At 46.3% G+C, this 25,811-nt stretch overlaps 2 protein-coding genes across 3 annotated transcripts in view; one reads left to right on the plus strand and one right to left on the minus strand.

Moving 5' to 3' along the window:
• The window catches only part of LOC119962984, a 104,064-nt gene that overhangs the window by 31,863 nt on the left and 46,390 nt on the right, over positions 1–25,811 (plus strand). The window contains exons 3-4 of the mRNA XM_038791407.1: positions 1,865–2,152; positions 5,212–5,346. Of these exons, the coding sequence (XP_038647335.1) occupies positions 1,865–2,152; positions 5,212–5,346 (423 nt within the window). The remainder of the gene's footprint in view (positions 1–1,864; positions 2,153–5,211; positions 5,347–25,811) is intronic.
• LOC119962986 lies at positions 4,481–18,808 on the minus strand. Of its 2 annotated transcripts, none has more exons than XM_038791408.1 (2): positions 17,300–18,808; positions 4,481–4,676 (listed from the first exon to the last, which is right to left on the minus strand). In XM_038791408.1, exons 1-2 carry the CDS (start codon positions 17,780–17,782, stop codon positions 4,671–4,673), a joined length of 489 nt encoding a protein of 162 aa, XP_038647336.1. In that variant the 5' UTR covers positions 17,783–18,808; the 3' UTR covers positions 4,481–4,670. Both variants share the same exon structure in this region; 1 of them encodes a protein (XP_038647336.1).

Genomic DNA, 25,811 nt, shown 5'->3' on the forward strand with positions numbered 1-25,811 from the left:
TGGCAGGACGCCTGCTCGCTGCCTACCTGACTGGCCCTGCCCTCACTATTTTATCACTGGCAGAGGAGGTGCAGATGGCTTGCCGGCCAGTGGGTCAGTTATGATCCTTCTGGGCAAACAATGTCCTCTCAATGACCTTATCTCACTGGTGCCTGGATTTACCTGGTGATGGGAGGTCCATTCCAGATGGGAAGACCAACAGGTTTCTCTGCATGGGCTGGTGGTGGGCAAAAGAGTCCCTTCTTAATGGGTCTCCTGGCCATTGCAAGGCAACCCCCCCCCGCCCCCCCCCCCCTCAGGTTCCCCTCCTCCAAAGCCCTCTCACTCCCCGATGTCACCCCTCTCGCCGGGGCCTGCCACCTTGGCACGTGGGGAAATCCATGACTGTGAGGCAGCAGTATTAACCACTGTGCCACTGTGCCACTGTGCCATGTTATGTTGCTTTCTCCCAAGAAAACAAATTCATTTCTGCTAATCTTTCTTCATAACATTGAATTTTAAGCTTGAAAATCATCTAATCTCTATCTTCTGAACCGTTTTTAATGCACTGTCCTTTGGAATATGATATATACAGTTGGAGATCTGAAGAGGATTGAAACAGCAATTTAATCTTAGTATTAAATACCCTTGAGGTCTATCCTAATACCTGCTTTCACCCTTCAGTTGGAATGAATGATAAACAATCATACCCATGTCTTTTTCTACATGTTTAGCTAATTTATACTCAGCTGATCATGTACACAATATAATTTGCTCCACCTTACACAAGACATCTTGCTACAAAACATTGGGTGGGATTCTCCCCTACCCAGCGGGGCAGGGGTCCCGGCAGGATGGAGTGGCGTGATCCACTCTGGCGATGAGCTGCCCCAAAGGTGCGGAAGACCTTTAGTGTCCAAGCCCTAACCTTGAGGGGCTAGGACCGCGCCGGAGTGGTTGGCGCACCACCGGCTGGCGGGAACGGCTTTTGGCGCCACGCCAGCCGGGGCCGAAGGGACTTCACCGGCCGGCGGAATCCACGCATGCACCGGAGCGTCAGCGGCTGCTGACGTCATCCCCGCACATGTGCAGGGGAGGGGGTCACTTCCGCCTCCGCCATCGTAAAGACTATGGCGAACGGGCACAGGCCCGCCCGTCGATTGGTGGGCCCCGATTGCGGGCCAGGCCACCGTGGGGGCACCCCCCCCGGTGTCAGATCGCCCCGCGCCCCCCCCCCCCCCCCCCCAAGGACCCCGGAGCCCACCCGCGCCGCCTGGTCCCACCGGTAATGTAGGTGGTTTGATTCACGCCGGCGGGACCGGCATGACAGTGGCGGGACTTCGGCCCATCGCGGGCCGGAGAATCGCCGGGGGGGGGGGGGGGGGGGGGGGGGGTATATTATTCAATATACTTCAAGCATGTAAATAAAGGAAACAGAGCAGAATTTTTGAAACTCTACTGAATAGTATCATGTAGACTGAACTTTATTCAATTATTTATCACATTTTACTTTTTTAATTACCAAAACAGTTTCTATTGAATTAACTTAATTCCATTAGGCTTGATTATCTTTAAAAGCGTCGCATGTGGAAATTTATTAAGTGCCTCATGACAATCCCATTAAATTATATCCAGCAATAATATCGTTGACACTTTAGCCTCTCCAGTTGCGCGGAGCTGTTTCCACCAGAGCTGTGGGGAGCATGTTTTTGTATGTAAATGGAGTTTCTGCCATGCTTTTGGCAAAGTAATGTTGGTGAAGTGGGTGCAAATCTGGGGAATTTCCTATCCAATCTTCCTTTCAGTGCTTCCATTAAGCATATTTTCTGAGCTTTTTTTTTGGTTCACCTGTGCTCATTTCTTATGTACATTTATTTCCATACAGTATCCAAAATAATGATATCCATAACAGATAGAAGTGTAATCACTGGGATCAGTGGATTGAAGATACCTAACAAAATTAATGCTACATGGAACTACAGTTCAGTAAATGGGACGGAAACTAACACGTGCTACATGGAAATTCAATTTCATAACTCTACGGAAGAAGATTCGGCAGATCAGAGTAGAAATCTTTGCACTAAGAACGACTGCAACCTTGTTATAAAGAGGAGAGTCACTAATGATCCATGTTACAGAGCCACAACTAATTATTTGGCAATGATTATTAAAGGTAAATTGTAAAGTTGGTGTGTACTCACACTAAAACTTGCTTACTGTTACCGACGTGTACTTATATCTAAGTTCTTCTAATTGGGGTCAGCACCTGATTTAAAATATTAATATTAACGTTGCCTGAATCTGAGTGGTTCAATTGGACTAGGTCCGGATTCAGATTTTCTAAAAAATATTAAAATTAGCTGTTCTTTTTATTACTTCCTATCATAAGGTATTTTTAATTATTTCCAGATGTACCAAATGTATAATTCTTAGTCCAACAGGGTGAGCAAACATCCTGCTCTAAGGCCTTTGCCTATTCCTGTCTTTGGATGATTCATTGTGAGGTACCAGAGGGGGAAGAGAGATAGTTGGCTGTTTGATTCTTCCTTCCTTCGCTTGTCTCATCTCTACTGGCTACGGTCCAATTACAGTGAGCACTGCAGGTGTAAACCTGTATTCTTCCACTCTGCACAATAAAAATGGTCCTCTCTTTAAGATATCCAAACCAAATAAAATATCTGGAGGTGAATCAAGATCAAAGTTTTGTTGTGATAAGATTCTGTTGTCATACCTTTCAGTATGATTAAATTACCCAAGTTTTCCCAGCTCTCTTTAAAATTACATACATTCTTTTGGAATGCCGGGAAAGTATAGCAGGAAATAGCTCAGCTCTGCAGAATGTCTTTAAGTTCTTTGGAATGGATTTTTCTCCACAATAACAGAAAATAAGAGTGGGAAAATGGGATGGCAGGGCTGACTTGCCTTCCTATCATGACCTAATTTTGCTTCTCTATTTCTACTGGGACAATTGCTGGTTACCCTTCCCTGTTTGTCGAATGTAGATGTTAATGGGAGGTGGGCCCTGGCTTTCAGTATTATTTCCCATCCAAGTGCCCTTCTTTTCTGTTCTTTGGGACGGCTTGATGGAAGGTACTGGTAGGTCCATAGAGGTCCCTACTGCACTACTGTGAATTACCCTTTCTACCCTTCGCAACTCGTAGTCTGACAGCTGAGTCTAAGTTCACAAAATCACAGAAATGTTACAGCGCAGAAGGAGGCCATTTCGTCCATTGTGTCTGCATTAGCTCTCTGAATTCACATGGCGCCATTCTCCTGCCTTCTCCCCATAACCCTGCACATTCTTCCTTTTAAGATAACACTCTAATTCCCTTCGGAATGGTTTAGATTTAACTCTCAATGTTGTGTCACATCCTGAGCAAAAATGTATAAGGCAAGTGGGTTTGAAGGCAAGTAAAATCCAATGGTTGGCCTTCCTGCAGCCAACCTGCCTGCCCCCAACATGTCTGAAACTTTAGAGGGGGTAGGGGTGGTGTTGGGCAGCCTTGGCCCTATAATGGCTGATTAATGGCCACTCAAGGGCCTCATCCCACCCCTGCTGTCATTTTACCCATGGCAGTGAGAGGCCCAAACCGTGATGGAAGCCCGATAGATTTAGCTGCACCTGCTGGTGTTAAGCAAGGAGGAAACCTCCTTTGCGGATCCCAATGAAAGGCGCACATCTCAAGATATTTCCCTCCCCTCCTCCCACCTATTGAACATGGTCTTGTACCTCCCTGACTGACATCCCCACCCCCAAGTTTACCTGGGCTCTTCAGCATTGGTGACTGTGATCTCAGCAGTGGTCACCGCTCCCAGCTGGTGCTGTGAGACTACAAAGAGGCCAACCAATCGGATTGGCCAACAGCTCTCCTAGGTGGGATTTTCTCCTGAGATGAAAAGCAGAAGTCTCGCCTAAAAGTGATTAATTGTTAAATTGCTTCAGGACAGCCATTAGGATCTCAGGATCATGGATGGGGTCTCCCCTTCCCTTGGCTTTTTAACTATGGGGTTGGGAACAGGCCTAACCTAGAAAATCCAGCTCAAAATGTGGGAAAAAATAAATGGTGTTTCAGGGATTTATATTTGAAGAATAAGTCCAACTCCATTAGAGGTCACAGACTAAGGGAGGTTAATGCCTGAAACATTAACTTGTCTGCTTTCTTCACATTTGCTGTCTGACCTTTTATTTGTTTTTGTTTCATACTTCCCAGCATTGCAGTATTTTGAGTTTTACTTACACTGGTTATAATAGACCTGTGATAATTTGACATCAACTAGGTCCTAACAATTAAACGCTGCAAATCTGCCACAGGCCATACCAACCTGGATATCTGCCATATTATACTATAGGACTCTGCTTCATTATGTTCCTACATAATCAGAGATATTATTAGACTGGTGGATAGTGGACCCCACACTTTAAATCAATGACATGTTCAGTGTTAAGCTGTTTTAGATTTGTTTTATTATTGCTGCGTATTATTGCAAAATTACCACATAAGAATATAGGAATAGCTAGACCTCAAAAGTCTCTGGTCCATCTCGTTCAACTTCCACCATCCTGGTAGCTGCAACAGGTGAAGAGTGCCCTCAGTAGAACACACAGCTCTGCCATGCAACGTTAACTCGCATTTTTACAATTATGCTGTTCTTCCTTGAGGCTTTTCTCTGCCTGGTTGTTCCTCTGTAATTCAAAACTGAAAAAATAAGTCTTTTTATTAAGAGTTTTCATCTCACTGAGTAGGCTTCAGGCCAATCTACGTCCAACAACCTATCCTGAAAACTCTGCTCGCATTTTGACAGCTGTGATAAATTCCACCACAGCAACTAAGATAATTCACAATATTCTAAAATGATCAACAACATTCTAAATAAAATAACCCACAGCATTCTTAAAATGAAAGTCTATTCACCCTATCTCCCAATGTTAACACATGCTTAAAAAAATTCTGGGTTCTGGATCTGCATCTGTACTAAAAACTAATCAAGTCTTATTTGGGCCATACCTTATCTGTGTACCAGGTTTTGTTGAAATCTATTCATTAGTTTTTCCGATATATTGTTCACAAACAGACTAACAAATGGGAAGAAACATTACTTGTCACCTAAGTGGTAGAGGTAATGGCAATGGACCTGTTGATTAATCTTAGCAATCAATGTGAGAAAACCAGACCAGACTGTGAAGCATTTGAGCAATCAAGCACATAAATTTCCCTCTGACTTCCCTCTCAGATATGAACAGAACCGCTGCAGAGACTTCACGACAAGATATTAATGTTGCCTGGAACATTCATTCTCCTGATGGAATGCAAATTACAAAATGTTCCACACACATTCAGCTGCAGAATCCCTCTGCTGAATATCAAGGTCAGTACAAAAAATTATCTCTGATGAAGCTCATAACTACATTGAACTGACAATTTGCAATTGGTAGCCAAACAGGTCCTTGTAGCGAATAAAGTAATGTCAGGAAATGTGTGAATAAGTTTCTGATATATATCCATCTCTTGGTTAGGTATGCCTGAAATCTTACTAAGCACAATAACATAATATAGCTTGCATTAGTTAACTTCAGATTTGTATGTATAGCTTGTTTGTTGACATTATTATTTTAAAAACATCAAAAATTCAAGTGAACAAGTTTTCTTAGATTTAGTTGCTTACATACATGCACATCTGTTCATGGGCACTTGCATATAGCTTTACTATGAGGTTTCTTGTTAGTCCCTTCACACATTAACAGAATAGTTGCTTGGTAGCATGAACTTGCATATTGCTGAAAAAAAGAGATACTCTACCAAAGCTTTTCATCTTGCATTCATTAGGATAGACACAAGAATGCAAAATTTCAAAGCGAACAACAATTTATACTGCATGTGAGTAGGGGTGGTGATTGGTTGGAAAGTTGGTTGTGATTGGTTGAGACATTGCCATGGCGAATGCACCAGGGAGCTATTGTCCCCCATGCTTTTGTTTATTTAAAAAAGGTGCCATGCCTGTACATGCTCAATTTGCCTGCAAAGGACAGGTTCCTGCATATGAACATATATAGCTTCTGGCAAGTATACGTGAGCTAGATTGTGAGCCCAATCTTAAATTGGTTGTTGGTGCAATTCTTAGCACATTGGAAATTGATCATCAACTGCTACCCAATTGTGGAATCATACTTAACATTAGACATGCTCTTTGTTTTGCAAGCACGGGTTGGGTTGAGTACGGTTAGTATTCTGCTTACTGTGAATGGTCAAAGGGATGTACTGTTTGATACCATCCGCCAGTCATTGAAATATAAAGGGCCTACATTCCTGGAATCACATCAGCATTGAAATTCCGATGCTACATTATTCATTTTTGTTGTAGGCAGAATGTATGTTTGACTTGACAGCAACATCTTATTAGTGGAAAACACCACTTGTGTTGCTATTGCATAGTAGTAATAGGAAATGACTAGCTTAACCTGTTCCTAAAATTTTGAGATATTTTACCCTTCCAGGATAATCTGAGGTAGACTGGTCCAAAAGTGGTGGCCTCAGGTCCATACAAGAGTGTACACGATACACAGCAAGCAATGATTGGGGTAGTCATTATCCTGCAGGTCATTTCAGTGTCAACCATATTCCGGTGCCAAGCTAGCACGGTGAGAAAATGGCTCTGGTCCTGTTTAGGTGATTGTTGATAAGGCAGTCTTGTAGCATGTGAAGGTGAAGGAACCCCAATGCATATATTGACCAGTGAAGATATGTTTAAGTTAGACAGTAGAAGAGAACCAATTAATGGATTTCTAAACTAGCAAGTTTTTCAAAATTCATTCATGGGATGTGGGCATCACTGTCTAGGCCAATATTTATTGCTCATCCTAATTATCTTTGCTCAGAGGACATTTTAAGAGTTAACTATATTTCTGTGGATCTGGAGTCTCATGTAGGCCAGACCAGGTAAGGATGACAGATTTCTTCCCTAAAGGACATTAGTGAACCAGATGGGGTTTTACGACAGTCAGCAATGGTTTTGTGGTCATCACTAGACTTTTTCATTCCAGATTTTAATTGAATTCAAATTTCACCATCTGTCGTGGTGGGATTCAAATGCAGGTCCCCAGAGCATTACCCTGGGTCATTGGATTACTAGTATACTGACAATACCACAGTGCCATCCCCTTACCAAAGTCAATGAAAGGGAGCTTGTTAGATTGTTCCATTTCAATGGTGAATTTACAAACATACAAATTAAGATTACGAGTAAACCACTCGGCTGCTTGAGCCTGTTCCGCCATTCAATAAGATTGTGGATGACCTTATTAAAACCTCAAATCCACATTCCCACCGGCCCCTATAACCTTTCAACCCCTTGCTCATCATGAATCTCTCTAGCTCTGCCTTAAAAATAGTCAAAGACTCTGCTTCCAACGCTTTTGAGGAACAGAGTTCCAGAGACTCACGATCCTCTGAGAGAAAATTCTCCTCATCTCTCATAAATGGGCAACCCCTTTTTTTTAAACAGTGACCCTTAGTTCTAGGTTTTCCCACATCCTTTCCACATCCACAATGCTAAGACCCCTCAGAATCTTATATGTTTCAATCAAATTGCTTCTTACTGTTCTAAACTCCATTGGATAGAAGCCTAACCTTCCAGCCTTTCCTGAAAAGACAGCCCGCCAATTCTAGATACCAGTCTAATAAATAGTCTCTGAACTGCTTCCAATGCATTTACATCCTTCTTTACATAAGGAGACCAGTACTATACACTACTGCCCTGTACAACTGAACCATAACCTCTCTGCTATTGTATTCAATTCTCCTCGCAATGAAAAATGACATTCTATTCGCTTTTCTAATTACTTGCAGTACCTGCATAATAACCTTTTGCAATTCATAGACTAGGATATCCAGATCCCCCTTCCCTCTGCACCTCAGAGCTCTGTAATCTCTCACCATTTAGATAATATGCTTCTTTTTATCTTCCTGTAAAAATGGACATTTTACATTTTCGCACATTATACTCCTTTCGCCAGATCATTGACTGCTCATTAACCTATCCCTTTGTAGCCTCCTTATGTCCTCATCACAATTTACTTTCCCTGTGGGGGTCCCCTACTAGAGGAGTCTCTGTGGGGAGTCTCCCTATCAATGGGGTGCCTTTTGGGGGTCCCCTACTACAGGAGTCCCTGTGGGGAGTCTCCCTATCACTGAGGTCCCTGTGGGGGGGGGGGGGGGTGTCTCCCTATTATAGGGGTCTCTGGGGGGTCTCCCTATTACAGGGATCCCTGTGGGGGTTGTCTCCCTATTACAGGGGTCCCTGGGGTGAGGGGGGTGGGTCGGGTCACCCATGTACTTGGGGATAGGGGACACCCAGGCAATCTGGGGGTGGGGGGCTGCTGTGCGGTGCGGGGTGGGGGCTGATTTGTGGTGCGGGGGGAGGCCGGCTGCGGGACCTCGCTATTAGGCCGCCCGCACAAGATGGTGGACTAAAAGAGGGATTCCCCGGTAAACCCTAGTTTTTCACGCTGTGGGATCTCTTATTTTCTAATAAGAGTCGAGGTGCGGTGGTAGTTTCAGATTGAGTTTATTGCAAAAACTTGATTCGTGGACGTTCAGATACAAACAAAAGAAACAAAAGCCCAGCGGGACATAAGGAAGAGAACAATGGAAAGAGAACAAAGAAGAGAGAGCAACATACACCAAGAGCTTGTTACCTGCACGCCCTCCTCTCTGCCCTTATTGGCTTACAAGTTTTGAATTGTGACTTATGAATACCAGCAATCAAACTGGTATCTAACTTACTGGCTGTGGACATTTGCAGTTTGGATCCTGAAAGGCTGGTGTAACATTTCACTTTTATCATCACCAAGCTGCAAATTTATAATCTGACCTTGACTCAGAACAATACAAGCTTGTGTTTCATCTACAACCCAACTAATTCTTTATTTGACTTTCACGCAGTTACAATATTTTCAAAACTTCATTTTAATATTTCCCCACACATGCCATGCATATATTTGCATGGCAAGGAATATGGAATTGCATCCTGCTTTATGACCCCAAGGAGATGGTAAAAGTGGTCCAATTAAGCTCTGGTGGGAGAGGGTAGTCTCCCAAACTGAGAATCCATCCTGATTTTTCCAGTCCCTTTGTCCAGCTTGCAAATATGTATGCCTGGTTTAGCAGGCATTCATTCTGCATGTGAAATCCGGAGAAGTTATTGGGTATCCCATAAATGCTGGGTCAGCGGGGCAGGCTTTCAAGGATTCAGTGTTTTCACTAGACCTGGGTTTGTGGCAAGATAACTCAGAATAGAGGAGTTCAAACTGGACAAATACCTCCTCCCATCTTTTGTGGAGTGTGGGAAAACCAAAATTGAAGCCACGATGGAGGACGACTCCTTGCTTTCTGAGAGTACATGATCAGGCAGAAATTTGCTATTCTTTCATCTCTTCTGATGAGTACAAGTCAAAAAGTTTCAACAGCATACCCTTTTCAGCAATTAAAAGAATTATTGGTCAAAGAAGTCCTGTTTGTTTATGTTATTGGAGCCACACCAGCTGTTCATCCATTGTGACTTGCAGGAATGTGTGGACGACAATTCTGGCGAGAACTCCGCAATAAATTTAGGAACTAAAATGACCTCTAACTGTGGGCAGCCATCTGTTCCATACATCGGACAATATCACATTGCATCATTAGGAATTGTGAGATTTTCTAAACATCAACAGGTTCTGCTCTGCAGTCCAGGCTATGCAATGGCTAAAACTGAGAAATTATGTTAGATCTGCCTCACTGAAATGAGTGACATGACAACTTGAAAATTTGGGATTCCTTTAACATAGTGAGTAAATTTGGAATATTTGGGGTGATCTTTAAGGATGGTTCATGATTGTATTCGAGGCCTCAGTGGTAATGATAATATAAATTAAAGATCTCATAGTAGTCAAGGGACTTCCCTAATATGTGGAAAGGAGCCAAATTTCATAAATAGCACTGGTTTAAGAGAAGGAAGTGTGCAGTACATCTTGCACCCACATGAAAGAGCACTTGGAATTCACCAAATTATTAACAGTCTATTTTTGCACAAGCTTGTAGCATTTAATTCTAGACCATTGTATGCTGGTGGTGATTATTAAACTTTACTTTGTATGACTGAATTATCATTACTGAGCTTATATGTATCTGGTGCATACATTACAAATGGCAGACTTGTGAATAAAGCTCATGGAATAAATTGCAAATTGATATGCACTTACTACTCCTAGATACATGAGGTTATTCTAATCACAGGGTTCAAAATTTATCCATGGTGCTGCTGGAGCCTCCAGATGGTCTGGTGTGGCCCTTATGGCGTTCCAAGCTGAAAAGGTCACTCACGCAGAAGTTGTGTACATGCACTGGAAACATCTGACTTGGTGCGAACATATCACTGTGCCCCACTGGCTGATATAATGCTGAACTTTCAAATTTGGATGATCCAGATCCATTGTCCGTATTCACTTGTCAATTGCCAAAGAACAAGTGTTCTGCTGGAAGAGGCCTAGCATTAGTTTTATTTAAAGGGCCATGCACCCAACTTGCAGGTAATTAATTTAGAATTAGGTCTGGTATTGAAATTCTCTGGCAGTACTGTGGAATGTTTTTGTAGGTGTTATGGTGAGCTACTGGATTTGGCAGGGAATGTTGCTGCATCCTCATGGGGAGGACGGAGGATTTGGTGACGTGTCTCCACAAAGGCTGCAACAGGTATGGAGACTGCGGTTACAGTGCCTCTAGGTCAGCAACACAACAGGGAGATGGAGCGGAAACTGCAGAGAAAGCAAGCTCTGCACGATACCTTCTGCCAAGTTGGAGCCGGACACATTCATGCTCCTTGACAGTAATCAGAAGCTGTCTGGCAAGCCAGTTAATTCAACTACCATATCATATCATATAATTTACAGTGCGGAAGGAGGCCATTCGGCCCATCGAGTCTGCACCGGCCCCCAGAAATAGCACCCCGCTTAATTTTTATTTATTTTTAAAAATAAATTTAGAGTATCCAATTCATTTTTTCCAATTAAGGGAAAATTTAGCGCGGCCAATCCACCTAGCCTGCACATCTTTGGGTTGTGGGGACGAAACCCACACAGACACAGGGCAAATGTGCAAACTCCACACGGACAGTGACCCAGAGCCGGGATCGAATCTGGGACCTCGGCGCCGTGAGGCAATTGTGCTAACCACTTGCGCCACCGTGCTGCACTGGCACCCCACTTAAGTCCACACCCATAACCAAGTAACCCCCACCCAATCTTTTTGGCCACTAAGGGCGATTTATAATGGCCAATCCATCTAACCTGTACATCTTTGGACTGTGGGGGGAAATCGGAGCACCGAGAGGAAACCCATGCAGACACGGGGAGAACGTGCAGACTCCGCACAGACAGTGACCCAAGCCGGGAATCAAACCTGGGACCTTGGAGCTATGAAGCAACTATGCTAACCACTGTGCTACCGTGCTGCCCACGGTTCTTGCTGTTACGACACCCTGGGCTATTCTGCGATCAATTACAGCCTCACTTGACCCGGAGACGCAACATAAGTGAATTAACCAACACTTCTTAGAAAAATACCCAAAGTCTTTGACCTTTGACTGCCCAATAATTATAGTCACCAGGTTTGTAAGTTTAAGCACAAATACTGTCCATTTATAACAAGAACTATAATTAAATATGTAGCAAATGTAACTGATTGACTATTATTTAATTCCTCACAGTAACTTGTAACACAAACACACACACACACACAACAGACAAACACAGAAGGGAAGAAAGGGGTGAAAATCATCAGTAAAAGTAAAAAGAGTCTTTGTTTCAGATGGTTGTTTCCAGCATCTTTCTCCTCTTCAAACTTTTCTTTCAGTTCAAGGTTTTATTGTAGATTCATTCAGGTCTCGGCAGTTTCAGAAATACAGCAGTTATACAGCTTTCATGGAGAAAACACAGAGGAGTGAGAGGCAACAGTTCCTTATCTCTGTGTGTCAAGGACTCAACTGCTCACTGAGTTCTCTGAGAATCAACTCACTGGGATAGGATTCAATCACCACCTGTTACCAGGCAGAGCACAGTCTTCTGACCAACTCCTCGGCCAGCAGCCAATCGATCGAACAGAGTCCCACCCTGTCTCTATCTCTGGTGCCAAAAAGTCCCAGGTTTCCTGTTCAAAACTAGCAGAGTGTTCTCTCCTGTAACTTCTAAATTCTTCACTTCTTTCTGCTGTTTGACTTAAAGACACATGTCCATTGATAATCCACGGATCAAAATGATGATGGCAAAATAAAAGAAAGGGGAAATAGGGGAATAAATAGGAAGGATCCTTACAATTATCAGCATTGTTCTGTGTGGCAGCCCATCGACGACCCTTATCTGAGTTCTCTGCAGCAGAACTTGCATGCTAACTTGTTCTGCAGTTATCCAGTGAGTTGCCCTGCAAACCTTCTCCACCCCCCCCCCCCCAATTCCTCCCCTCCCCACCCCCATCTGTGGAATGGACATCGACAGCAGCTTTTGTCCTTGCAGACCAGCAGATCCACTTTGGACTATTTGGTGGGAAGCGTCACTGGCCCCTGGACCTGTTAACAGGAGGCCAGAACCATTACCTCTACAGGCTGTAGCCATATCGAGCTGAAAATCCAGATGCTGTGACGAGTACCCTCAATTGGCACTTTAATTTGCAAAATTGGCTACCTGTCGCTGGTGGGCGAGTATTCATCACTCCCCAAAATACTGTCTTCCTGAAAATAGGCCAGTGACAGGAACATGGTGACAGGCTGGCACGCCAGCTGGTAGTGCAAAACTGCCACCACGCCCACCTCCAAACCCTCCTCTGCCTCAGTGGCAAAATCCAACGCAATGTGTTAATCTTTCTTGTGGGAAATATTTGTATTTGAAAGAATATATATTTTTAATGAAATAAGAAAAAAAAATGGAAAATGGAAAATGTGCACATTGGATAGTTCATATCTGTTTAACAAATAGGCTGGATTCTTTATCGCCATCAGTAGCGGAGTTCCCGATGTGGCGGAGAATTCTATGTCAGGCAAAAAATGGGATCTGATCTGTTTCCAGTGCTCTGGTCTCCCCCTGGCAGTGGCACAAGGTTTACGCCCTGTAGCAGCGGGAGGATACAAATTGATCAAAAATGACTCATCCGCAGCCTTTTGACACCAGGTTCTCCAAGCGTCTGTGATGTTCTGGCCCTCTGGGCCGGGATTCACGCAGGTGTAGATTGGTGCAAGTATTTGCCACCATGGCCCTGATGCGGTGGACCTTGCAATGGGCCAAGGGGGTAAGTATTTGAGGTAGGTGCCCCAATGTCCATCGGAGGGTTCCTACCACAATGCAAATCCTGCCCACCCCACCACCTACATCAGACCCTATAACCAGACCCCGCTATCAGAGGCCCCCAACAGAGAATCCTATGACACACCTCCTACCAGAGACCACCCCCCCACCAGAGAACCCCCCATATCTGAGACCCCTCATAACAGGCAACATCCCATATCAGAGATCCCTCCACCACAGGCCCACCGATATCCAAGATTCCCCAAAACAGAAAGCCCCCATAAGAGAGAATTCCCCACCTGCCCTTCCCATTGTGTCTGGAAGCTAAAGAGCAGTAATTGAGCTTCCAATCAGATATCTTGATTGTTCATTTTAATTTCCCTTCACACTTGAATGCATCTCAAGTAGCCTGCTTTGAATTTAAGCACACTGTTTATAAACATCTAGGAGTTAAGCACTTTCACTTCCTCTTTTTCTCAGCAGAAATAACCTAACTGCTTTTGACGTGGTCAGCACCTGTCAATCGTAGCCAACGTAGCCGGCCGGCGTGAGTCCGCGCATGCGCCGGAGCGTCAGCACCACCGGCGCATGCGTGGTGTAGGGGGTCTCTTCCACCTCTGCCATGGTGGAGGCCGTGGCGGCGGAGGAAGAAAAAGAGTGCCCCCACGACACTGGCCTGCCCGCCGATCGGTGGGCGCCGATCGTGGGCCAGGCCACCATGGGGGCACTCCCCGGGGTCCAATCGCCCCGCACCCCCCCCCCCCCCAGGATCCCGGGGGCCAGCTCGCACCGCCAATCCCGCCGGCACAGAGGTGGTTTAATCCACGTCAGCGGGATTGGCCTGTCAGCGGCGGGACTTCGGCCCATCGCGGGCCGGAGAATCGCCGCGGGGGGCACGCTGATCGGCGCGGGGGGCCCGCCGCCGGGTGGCAGAGAATTCCGGCCACGGCGGGGGCGGGATTTACACTGGCCCCGGGCGAATCCCCAACCCTGCGGGGGGGGTCGGAGAATTCCGTCCCAGGTCTCAATATCGGTGACTGTAAAACTATCACCTGCTGTAAAAACACATCTGGTTCACTAATGACCTTTAGGGAAGGAAATCTGCCATTCTTACCTGGTTTGCCCTACATGTGACCCAGACCTACTGCAATGCGGTTAATTTTCAATCTCCTCTGAAATATGATGTGGAGATGCCGGCGTTGGACTGGGGTGAGTACAGTAAGAAGTCTTACAACACCAGGTTAAAGTCCAACAGGTTTGTTTCAAACACTAGCTTTCGGAGCAATGCTCCTTCCTCAGGTGAATGAAGAGGTATGTTCCAGAAACATATATATAGACAAATTCAAAGATGCCAGACAATGCTTAGAATGCGAGCATTTGCAGGTAATCAAGTCTTTATAGATCCAGAGATAGGGATAACCCTAGGTTAAAGAGATGTGAATTGTCTCAAACCAGGACAGTTGGTAGGATTTCGCGAGCCCAGGCCAGAGGGTGGGGGGTGAATGTAATGCGACATGAATCCCAGGTCCCGGTTGAGGCCGCACTCATGTGTGCGGAACTTGGCTATAAGTTTCTGCTCAGCGATTCTGCGTTGTCACCGAAGGCCGCCTTGGAGAACGCTTACCCAGAGATCAGAGGCTGAATGCCCTTGACTGCTGAAGTGTTCCCCGACTGGAAGGGAACATTCCTGCCTAGTGATTGTCGCGCGATACCCGTTCATTCATTGTTGCAGCATCTGCATGGTCTCGCCAATGTACCACGCTTCGGGTCAAGAATGTAATTCACGACCTCCTTCTGAAGGGCAATTGCCAACCTAGCCAGTGAAGCCCACATTCCGTGAATGATTTTTTTTTAAGTCAGGAGAGTTTCCCCCAGAGTCCTCAACATTGACTCCAGACCCCATGATGTATCATGCCATTAGTCAAATATGGGCAAGGAAACCCTTTACTGATTACCAGCTACTGCTCTCCCCATAGCTGACAAATTGGTACACCTCCATGTTGAGCACCACTTGCAAGAGGCACAGAGGGTGGCAAGGAATAGAGTGTAGTCCATGTGCAGGACTACAATACCCATCACCATGAGTGGTTTGGTAACTGGTGGAATTCTGAAGGACATATCTGCCAGACTAAGCCTATGACGGGTGTTAGGGGAAACAGCAAGAAGGAAAAACCTACTAGACCCTGTCCTTGCCAATCTACCTGCTGTTTGTGTTGTTCTCTGCTTTGCATTACCTGGATGGTTTCGATGTGTAGTGTTGACCAAAGAACAACAAGCTTTGTTAACAAACAAAACTATAAATTTATTTACACTACTTACTATGATTCGTTGATATTCCTAAAGTAGAAAGTTTCTATATTAAACTGTGCTATTATGGGGCAATTTAGCGTGGCCAATCCACCTACCCTGCACATCTTTGGGTTGTGGGGGCGAAACCCATGCAAACACAGGGAGAATGTGCAAACTCCACACGGACAGAGACCCAGAGCCGGGATTGAACCTGGGACTTCAGCGCCGTGAGGCAACAAGGCTAACCCACTGCGCCACCATGCTGCCCATAAACTGTGCTATCTCTAACTGCAGAACTCTTAAGTACACAACTGCTCTCTCTCTCTCTCTCTCTCTCTCTCTCTCTCATACCTCACTATCTGCTGTCTGTCTGTTCTTCTTCAGCATCAACTGACCCACAAGGCTTAGCCACCTCCCTTATATACTTATGGGAATAGCTCCCTCTAGCATACGCTGTCTGTATATATTTAATTAAGTCTTGCATTGACTTAATTGATGATAATACCACTTCCCCCTTTCTTTCTAAAGAAAGATTATTACACTTTGAGACGTTTTTCTTTGATTCTTATGTCATGCAGTATTAATCATAAATGCATTATCCTGTTCTATTACTAATGACTATACATGTCATACTATCCCCATTTCTTCCTGTTTCTCGTCTATAAGATAAATGGAGATTGTTACAAACACATATTGATATCATTGTCTGTCCATCACAAGGAATTGAGTACTAGTTAACAATTGTTTAAACTATTCAAACTTTTTTACAGTCCATAAATTTGAGAATACACTCAGTCTTCAGTGTGGTAGTGTGTTACAGTACCAATAAGTCATCAATCCAAATTGGTCAGGCCAGCGCCAATCCTGCCCCCGCCGTGTCCTGAATTCTCCGCCCCCGAGATTTGGCGGGGGCAGAAATCGTGTCCTGCCGGTCGGCGGGCCCCCCGCGGTGATTCTCCAGCCCGCGCTGGGCCGAAGTCCCACCGCTGACAGGCCTCTCCCGACAGCGTGGATTAAACCACCTACCTGACCGGCGGGATTGGCGGTGCGGGCGGGCGCCAGGGTCCTGGAGGGGCGTGGGGCGATCTGACCCCGGGGGGTGCCCCCACGGTGGCCTGGCCCGCGATCGGGGCCCACCGATCGGCGGGCGGGCCTGTGCCGTGGGGGCACCATGGCGAAGGCGGAAGAGACCCCCTCCCCTGCACATGTGCCGGAATGACGTCAGCAGCCGCTGACGCTCCGGCGCATGCGCGGACTTACGCCGGCCGGCGAAGTCCTTTCGACCCCGGCTGGCATGGCGCCAAAGGCCATTCACACCAGCCGGCGGAGTGGGAACCACTCCGGCGTGGGCCTAGTCCCTCAATGTGAGGGCTTGGCCCCTAAAGGTGCGGAGACCTTTGGGGCGGCCCGACGCCAGAGTGGTTCACGCCACTCCAACACGCCGGGACCCCCCGCCCCGCCGTGTAGGGGAGAATCCCAGCCCAGGTGTTTGACTGATTGAACCATGTTTGTTGTCCAATGTGGTCTCTTTCTGTGCTTGTGATGTTGATTTCCTTTTTCCTTTGCCTTCAAAACCTGTTTGGTTTCTGGTCTTTGAGCAAATATCAACTCATTAAATTCATTGGCATGACTTCCTTTCTGTCTAAACAATGTTCTGTTCTTCCTGACATTGGTGTCATTGTGCGTGAATTCTGTATTGTCTGCACACGCATTTGTCTGTGTTACCTCGCCCTGTAGCTGTGTTTCATACACTATCCTGCAGTCCCTTACTCTGTTGCCATCTGGATTTTTTTCCACACTGTGTGGTCGGTCAAGTGTGATTGTAAGTTTCAACACTTTCTTTTCATTGCATTGGACTGTGCTGTTCAGTTGTCCTTCGGTTTCACAGCCATATCTTTGTGTACATTCTGTTGGTTTGTAGTCACTTTTTGTGTGAACAAGATCCGTTCCTTCTGGCTTGTTTGATTCATTTTCAACCTTTATACTATCGGTGTCCTTTGCATTATCTGATATTTCGCTAGGCTTTGTGATCTCAGGTTCCTGTGGATGATGTGATGTATTGCTGAGCTTTGTGACATCAGTACCTTCTGGATGATCTGATTTATCTGTCATCTCTTGGTGCTTCTCTTCTGGAGTCAACTTGTCCAAGATGTCTTCATTCTCTTGTTGGCTGTTCACGATTGATGTGCTCTCACTTGATCTGTTCATTGTTGCACTCTGATTGTCATCCTTTGTGCAGTCCAGCTGAGATCTGACAGTCTCGCTTTTGTCCTGGACAGCTTGTATGCTACTTGTGATCACTTTGTCACTATTCGCAAATACAGTGGATAGACTGCCATAGTCTTTTTTTGTTGCTCGTTATCTGTTTCTTCACTGTTGCCCTTACTGGCAAATACAGTGGATGAGCTTTCAGTCTTTTTGTTGATCAAATAAACTAGATAGACCTTCATAGTCTTCTTCTTCCATTGCTCTCTTTCTGGAATATTTTACTGCACTCTTTCTGGAGTATTTGAGTACTCTTCCTGTGGTATCTTTCATCGCGTAAACTGCTTGTTCATTTGTCAGATTACTGTCCTCATCTGGTGATTGCGGTATCATTTCTCGAGGGCAGTTACAATGATCCTCTGTCTTCACGCTGTCTGGAATGTGCAGCCGTTTCATGAAGTTCAGGGCTACGCATACATTCGCTCCCAATATGGACTCTCGCTTTGTGTACACAATGGCGAATTGCACGGTGTGACTTTGATTGTGCACCCATACTTCTAGGTCACATGGCCCTAATGTTTCAATCGCATTCCCACTGTAGTCGATCAGCCGGTTCTGTCGATCAAAAACTGTCAGTTGAACTCTCAGGCAGTTCAAAGCGGAGAGGCTGAGGAAATTGTCACGTGTTCCGGTGACAAGTTTATATTTGATTAATGTGGCATTCAGTATCACTGGAATTGTCCATTCATTTAGATTTGGAGCAGTTGTGAATGGGTTTATTTTTTCAGCTTCTGAAATTTCCTGTGTACCTTGGTCTACACTTTCAATTATATCCATATAGAATATATCTTGTAAATAAATCTATTGCATCTTCTGTGATGTTGCGTCTGTGCTCTTTATTTTCAAATTTGTAAAAAGTTTCTTCTTTTTTCATGCTGGAAACTTCTTGCTCAGCTGTTCGGTGAGATTTCATCCCTGTTCTGCATTGCGAGGCAAAAAGATTCAGTTTGCTGCAGTTTAAATATAGTTTTCTGATTGCCGGCCATTCTTTTCTTAAGTGGGCGTAGCCACAACGCGTACACATCATCAGGTCAGTGACGTCATGCGCAAATGTCCATTGCGCATGTGCAAATCGACCTTGTCCAGAGTACGCTCTTTTTCCAAATTGCGCATGTGCGAATTGGTCTCGCACATGCGCAGAACGTTCAACATCCGAATCGCGTTTCTTCTTTAACTGTGCCAGTCCGAAATGCCCGACTTTCAAAGCCCGACTTTTTGTCAGGTGTGCTTGCGCAGACTGGTCTTCTTTTCCACGTGCCGAATTTCTAGCTGCGCCACAGTTCAACGGAGGCAAAAATATTTTACTTTGCCGATTCAACATTTCGGCACTTAGAACATAGAACATAGAACAGTACAGCACAGAACAGGCCCTTAATGTTGTGCCGAGCAATGATCACCCTGCTCAAACCCACATATCCACCCTATACCCGTAACCCAACAACGCCCCCCCCCCTTAACCTTACTTTTTAGGACACTACGGGCAATTTAGCATGGCCAATCCACCTAACCCGCACATCTTTGGACTGTGGGAGGAAACCGGAGCACCCGGAGGAAACCCACGCACACACAGGGAGGACGTGCAGACTCCGCACAGACAGTAACCCAGCCGGGAATCGAACCTGGGACCCTGGAGCTGTGAAGCATTTATGCTAACCACCATGCTACCGTGCTGCCCATTCTATTTTTAGATTCTTTGCTTGCACGGGATATATTACCAGGATCTTCTAGCATTATTTTTTGTTGCTTTTGAGTCATATACGCAGCTTTTCATTTCTTTCAAGCTCACAATATTTATCAAATTTTTCAATGACCACATCAAACTTATTTTTTTCAACTTCATAAATTTAGTAACAGTGCAATTTTTCGCCTTTCATTGACCGCTTCAAGGTTGAAGGCTGAGAGGTACTGTTCAAACTCTTGTTTGAAAATTATCCAGTTCACATCTACTTTACCCAATATCCTGAATGACTTTGGAGTCTGTAGACCCTCCATGAAGCTTCGGCTGGGTATTTCTTTTTGCACGTTTCTTTTTTCTTTCTTCGAGCGGAGATTCTTTCTCTCTAAATCTTATTAATCTACTCTAGGTTCACCTCTGGTATCATGTGTTGTTCTCTGCTTCGCTTTACCTGGATGGCTTGGATGTGTAGTGTTGAACAAAGAACAGAAAGCTTTGTTAACAAATGAAACTATAAATTCATTTATACTACTTGCTATGATTCGTTCACATTCCAGAGTATTAGATTGGATTTGTTTATTGTCACGTGTACCGAGGTACAGTGAAAAGTATTTTTCTGCGAGCAGCTCAACGGATCATTAAGTACATGGGGAGAAAAGTATTGGAGGGAAGAAAAACCTCAAAGTCTGTTCCCGACCGCGTGGTGTTGGTAAAACTTTGTTTAATTCGGAAAACTGTGCACGCAGGAGAGACAGACCCCACGACCACCCTGCTGCTCGCAAAAGTCATCTCTGATCAGTCAAAATTACATGCATATATATTTAAAGTTCTTCGGAGTCACAAGCAGGTATTGACGTCACTGAATCATTCGGAACAATACAAAGTGATCAGTATGCATATTTTCTGGTCCCCGTAATGGGAAAACGATTAAAGAATACAATGTTTCCTTACAATCTCATGGGTTTGTGCTTAACATATTTAACTTCTAGAAGAGGTGCGAATGTGTTGGACAATGGATCCCTCAGACTTACTAGGGCCTCCTGGGCTCTGGGAGATGATTATATCATTTCCAATGTGGGTGACTTTAACCCCTTGCTTGCTGGTTTTCCCTTGGTATATGTTTTACCCCTTGCCTGCTGGTTTGCCCTTGACCTGTGCTTTACAATACTTTGAGACATCTTTATTATACCAATCCTGACACATATAGCACTTTCTTCCTCCAACACTCCCCCTTGATGGCTCTTGGTAACATACATACCCAAGAAAGCTGTATAAACACTCCCTCTCTCTTTGTGCTTCCTTTGGTTGAAAACATATTGTACAGTTATCTTGTGGATTATCGCATGGGTGACTTCCTACCGTTTTACTTATTTATTGAAGACACCGACCGCACCTGATCCCATCGTGTGGCCAGCCCTCCGGTTCCACGGAACGTGTCCTAAACATGGCTGTAAATTCCAGCTACTCCTTTCTCCTCCCCTCCCCCATCTTGGACAAATGCCATTGGGATGTACTGAGGGGAAATTGGCCTTTCTCCAGCCTTTCTTTGCTTGCAGCACATAACTGTTGCCCATATCAGTACAGCACATGTCCCCAAGGGTTATCCCTAACCTCACTGTCTCCAATACGCCTGCTGAACGACCTCCTCCGAATATGCCCCACCAGTGGTGTGCCCCTGAGAGGCCTATCTTGATGGTGGTCTGGAGCGCTAAGTTCACCTGAATTCTCCCCTTGCTAGTTTGTTCTGCAGACTGCCTGGTATAATCCTGGGCTAATTCTGTGGCGCGTTTCATTGCCTCACGAATTATACTGCCCAGTGTCTTGGCAATGTACAGGGAATCGTCCCACCAGGCTCCGAATAAATACCCAGATGTGTTCTCTGGCAGGTGAACTTTGGGAAGCACGGTAGCATTGTGGATAGCACAATCGCTTCACAGCTCCAGGGTCCCAGGTTCGATTCCGGCTTGGGTCACTGTCTGTGCGGAGTCTGCACATCCTCCCCGTGTGTGCGTGGGTTTCCTCCGGGTGCTCCGGTTTCCCCCCACAGTCACAAAGATGTGCAGGTTAGGTGGATTGGCCATGATAAATTGCCCTTGGTGTCCAAAATTGCCCTTAGTGTTGGGTGGGGTTACTGTGTTATGGGGATAGGGTGGAGGTGTTGATCTTGGGTAGGGTGCTCTTTCCAAGAGCCGGTGCAGGCTCGATGGGCCGAATGGCCTCCTTCTGCACTGTAAATTCTATGTAATCTATGTAAACTTCTCCCACTGTCATTGAGTCTGTGACTTGCAAACAGAAGCTATGGCTGCTACCACAGAGTAAACCTCCTGAAATGATCTCCGTCTCCGGCGTTGTGATGCACCACTGTGTCGGCCCCACATGTATAGCTTTGAAGGTTTCCCGTAAAGGCAGTATGTTGACTTTGCTGGTATTAGACAGGGGCTCGAGGGTTTTACATGCACACACAATATAATGTATTGATTCTGAATAGCACTCCGCAGTGCTCATGTATGCCAAACCTTCACTGTGTGCAATGTACCCCCTGGATCCAGTTCGATAGACCCAACCCTCCTGTACTGTCCCCAGGGATTCAAACCTGTAACTGTCCTCAAAGGTGTCCTTTGTTTGACTTTCCTGAGGGACCGCCATTATGAATCTCATCCCTCCCTTAATTGGTTCGTCGCCTGGCCTGGCGCCCACAAGCTCAGTCCTGTCCCTATGTAAATTTAAGAGATTTAGCCTGTGTAAGGAGGCGAACTGATGCCGCGGGATGGTTCCACATCGTAAGTCTGTGATGTCAGCTTTGATACCATCAATTGCATCCCTTGTCAATGTATCGCAAGCCCTGCCTTTCGCTTGCTCTTCTGTGGTGTTAATTATTCCTGATGATAGCATATCTAAGACTCGCACTAGCCCTTCTCCTTGTAGGTTTCTGGCAGTCAGTGCATATTCAGTTCCATAAGCTCCGTACTGCAGCCCCTTTCCTACTTTGGCTGCTACCCAGGAGGTACAACTGTTGGCCTCCGCTAACTGTGCTGAATTCATAACAGAATTTGCGCTGCCAAACAACCCGCCTACGTACCCTAGGATACTGTGTTTGCTGCACCTGTATAACTTTGATTCTGGGGCGGTCCTGTAGGTATAATCGTCTATGGATTCCTGGGGGAAAGTTAGATCTCTTTAAATTCTTTATACAACTTAAACTGGGTATACTGGTTCCACCTTGGGGAGCCTTTCCTTTCAATTAAGGCACATGAATCCCCTGCGACAATCACTCCATGCGGTCCTCCCATCTGGGTTGCAAGCCTGCCCTTTCTGGAAGCACTTTAATCATGACTCTGTCCCCTGCCTTTGGGGTCTGGCTGCGGATGCAATCCCTTTCTTTTTCCCAATCTTTAATTCTCTGCATGTCCATTACCTCCCATGTGAGGCTATGCAGTTGTTAGCCAGGAGTCTGATAAACTTAAATACCCTTTTCCCTTGCATTGCAAACATCAGCGTTCCCTGGCTCGCATTGGGCACAGACTATATGCTGCTTGATTCTGGCTATCTCTTTTAAACCTCTTCCACCACTAGCACCTTCACATTTGATTAATCTTGTTATCTACCTTGGTGGGCGCTATCCCATGCTAAGGCTTTTACTAAGGTTTGTTTTATCCACTGTGAAGCTACCGAATGGTCTTTCTTTACACCAGATTTTTTTCCCCTCTGAATACAGTTCTTATTTACTTCATCTAGAATATTTAAACATAATTTTTCCTGTGAGTGACTATCTTGTGAGTCTTCGGGCACTAGGACCCCGGTGGAGCTGCGGCGTGTCAATTCCACCACGTTAGTTTCAAAGTAATTCTCTGCACAGAGCTCTGACTGCTCCTCAAGTAGAACTTCTTTTTGTGTTTATAATAAGACGATTTTTTTTTGTTGAACATACTGGTTTACTACCTCCTAATACTGGTCACATTCGGTCCCCATGTTTCTGGCCCCTTACTGCCACAATGCCCCTCTCCACTATCCCAATATAATGTGAGGGCATGTTTCTGTGGTGAATGTATAATATAAATTCACGCTGTGTATCACTGTGTCCCTGTGGGCTCCATCTGTGAGCCATTGCGCGGCTCTGCCCACAGGGGGAGATGAGGAGAATGTACAGGGCTCCACCCTTGGCTCCGCCCAAGGCTCCGCCCATGGCTCCTCCCACTACCGGAAGTATAAAGTGCTGCGGTCTTGTGAGCCTGCCCTCACTTCTTCTGGTCAGAGGCAGGCTCAGTTGTAAGTCGATTAAAGCCAGTTTACTTCTATTCGTGTCCTTGAGTGAATTGATGGTCGCATCAATTTAACCGACTTAAAAAACTACCATTGAATCAGCCCTCAAACCTGATCGACTGGAACTCGAGCCATAGGCCGCAGAAGCGAAGGAAATATTTCTGCATTGGCTTCGGTGCTTCAAGGCCTATCTGGCTGCGTCGACTACCTCCGCTGTTACTGAAGAACAGAAACTCAGTCTTCTACTCGCACGGGTGAGCCATCGCATTTCAACTCAACTTGATAGTACCGACCCGTACACCGAGGCCCTCGCGATACTCGACCGCCTGTACGTGCGGCTAGTAAATGAAGTTTACGCGCGGCACATTTTTACTACCCGCCGCCAGTGCCCTGCAGAGTTGCTAGAAGACTACCTGCGCGACCTAAAAGCTCTAGCACGGAAATGTAACTTCCAGGCTGTGACAGCCTCCCAACACATGGAACTCGCCGTCTGAGATGTGTATGTTGCAGGGGTCCGGTCCAATTATGTGCACCAGAACCTGGAGGACACAGTAACACTAGCAACTTCGTTAGAGGTCGCTTTTCAAAGCTTAAACTCGTTCCCAGCCGACCACGCGTCCCCATCGTGGACCCCCGACCAGAGACTACCCCAGGCCTGCGCCGCGCGGCCACCCGCCCACCACGGAGGGTTATCGTTCCACTTTTGCGGCCAGCCCCAACACCCACGGCAGCACTGCCTGGCCCGCAGCATGACCTGCAGCAGCTGCGGGCGGAAAGGACACTTTGCGAAGATATGCCTGGTGAAAACCAAAACCTCAAATTCGAACGCTACCCAGAACAATCGCCCCTCCAACTCACAGGCCCGCAGACCCCGCAATGTGGCAGCGTGTCTGCTGACGCCGCCTCCGCACTACATGTGCGACTCATGGGGGCCGCCATCTTGGCAATCCTCCCCCACGCAGCTAGCCATGTGCGATTCATGGGGGCCGCCATCTTGGATGCCATCGTCCTCGCCGCCCGCCACGTGCGATCAACGGGGTAGCCATCTTGGACGCCATCTTCCTCGCAGCCCGCCACGTGCGATCAACGGGGGCCGCCATCTTGGCCATCACCCGATATGCAAATCGACGACTACGACCTCCGCGGACAGTCATCACGGGGCCGTTCCAGGACCGCTGACCAAGCCACCAACTACCCGCAGCTCAACGCAGTCACTTTGGACCAGTTGCGGCCAAAGCACCTCAGAAGCTCAATGATGTCCGTTCAAGTCAACGGATACAAGAAGCCTCTTCGACTCCGGGAGCACCGAGAGCTTCGTTCACCCAGACTTGGTAAGCTGCTCGCTCCCGATATTTCCAGCACAGCAAACTATCTCCCTCGCCTCGGGGTCGCACTCTGTCCAGATACAAGGGCGCACTATTGCAACACTAACGATACAGGGCGCCAACTACTCCAACTTCCAATTGTATGTACTCCCAGACCTCTGCGCCCCTCTCCTACTCGGGATCGATTTCCAGTGTAACCTCAGGAGCCTAACACTCAGCTTCAGCGGACCCTTTCCCCCTCTCACTATATGCAGTTTAGCAACTCTAAAAATCGACCCCCCTCCACTCTTCGCTAACCTCACCGCTAACTGCAAACCAGTGGCCACTCACAGCAGGAGGTATAGCCTGCAGGACAGGGTATTTATTAGAGCCGAAGTCCAGCGGCTCTTACGTGAGGGAGTCATAGAGGCCAGTAACAGCCCCTGGAGAGCTCAGGTGGTGGTCGTCAAGACCGGGGAAAAAGTCCGGATGGTGGTTGATTACAGCCAGACCATTAACCGGTTCATGCACCTCGATGCGTACCCCCTCCCCGGATTGCAGACATGGTCAATCAGATCGCCTACGGTGGATCTGAAGTCTGCATACCACCAGCTCCCAATCCACCCGGAGGACCGCCACTACACGGCGTTCGAGGCAGACGGCCGCCTCTTCCATTTCCTCCGGGTCCCCTTTGGCGTCACGAATGGGGTCTCGGTGTTCCAACGAGCAATGG

This window comes from Scyliorhinus canicula, chromosome 3, assembly GCF_902713615.1.
Source record: "Scyliorhinus canicula chromosome 3, sScyCan1.1, whole genome shotgun sequence".
NCBI lineage: Eukaryota > Metazoa > Chordata > Chondrichthyes > Carcharhiniformes > Scyliorhinidae > Scyliorhinus > Scyliorhinus canicula.

Coding starts and splice junctions, on each gene's coding strand:
- LOC119962986 (XM_038791408.1), bottom strand. CDS start 17,782: ATGAACAGATCAAGTGAGAGCACATCAATCGTGAACAGCCAACAAGAG.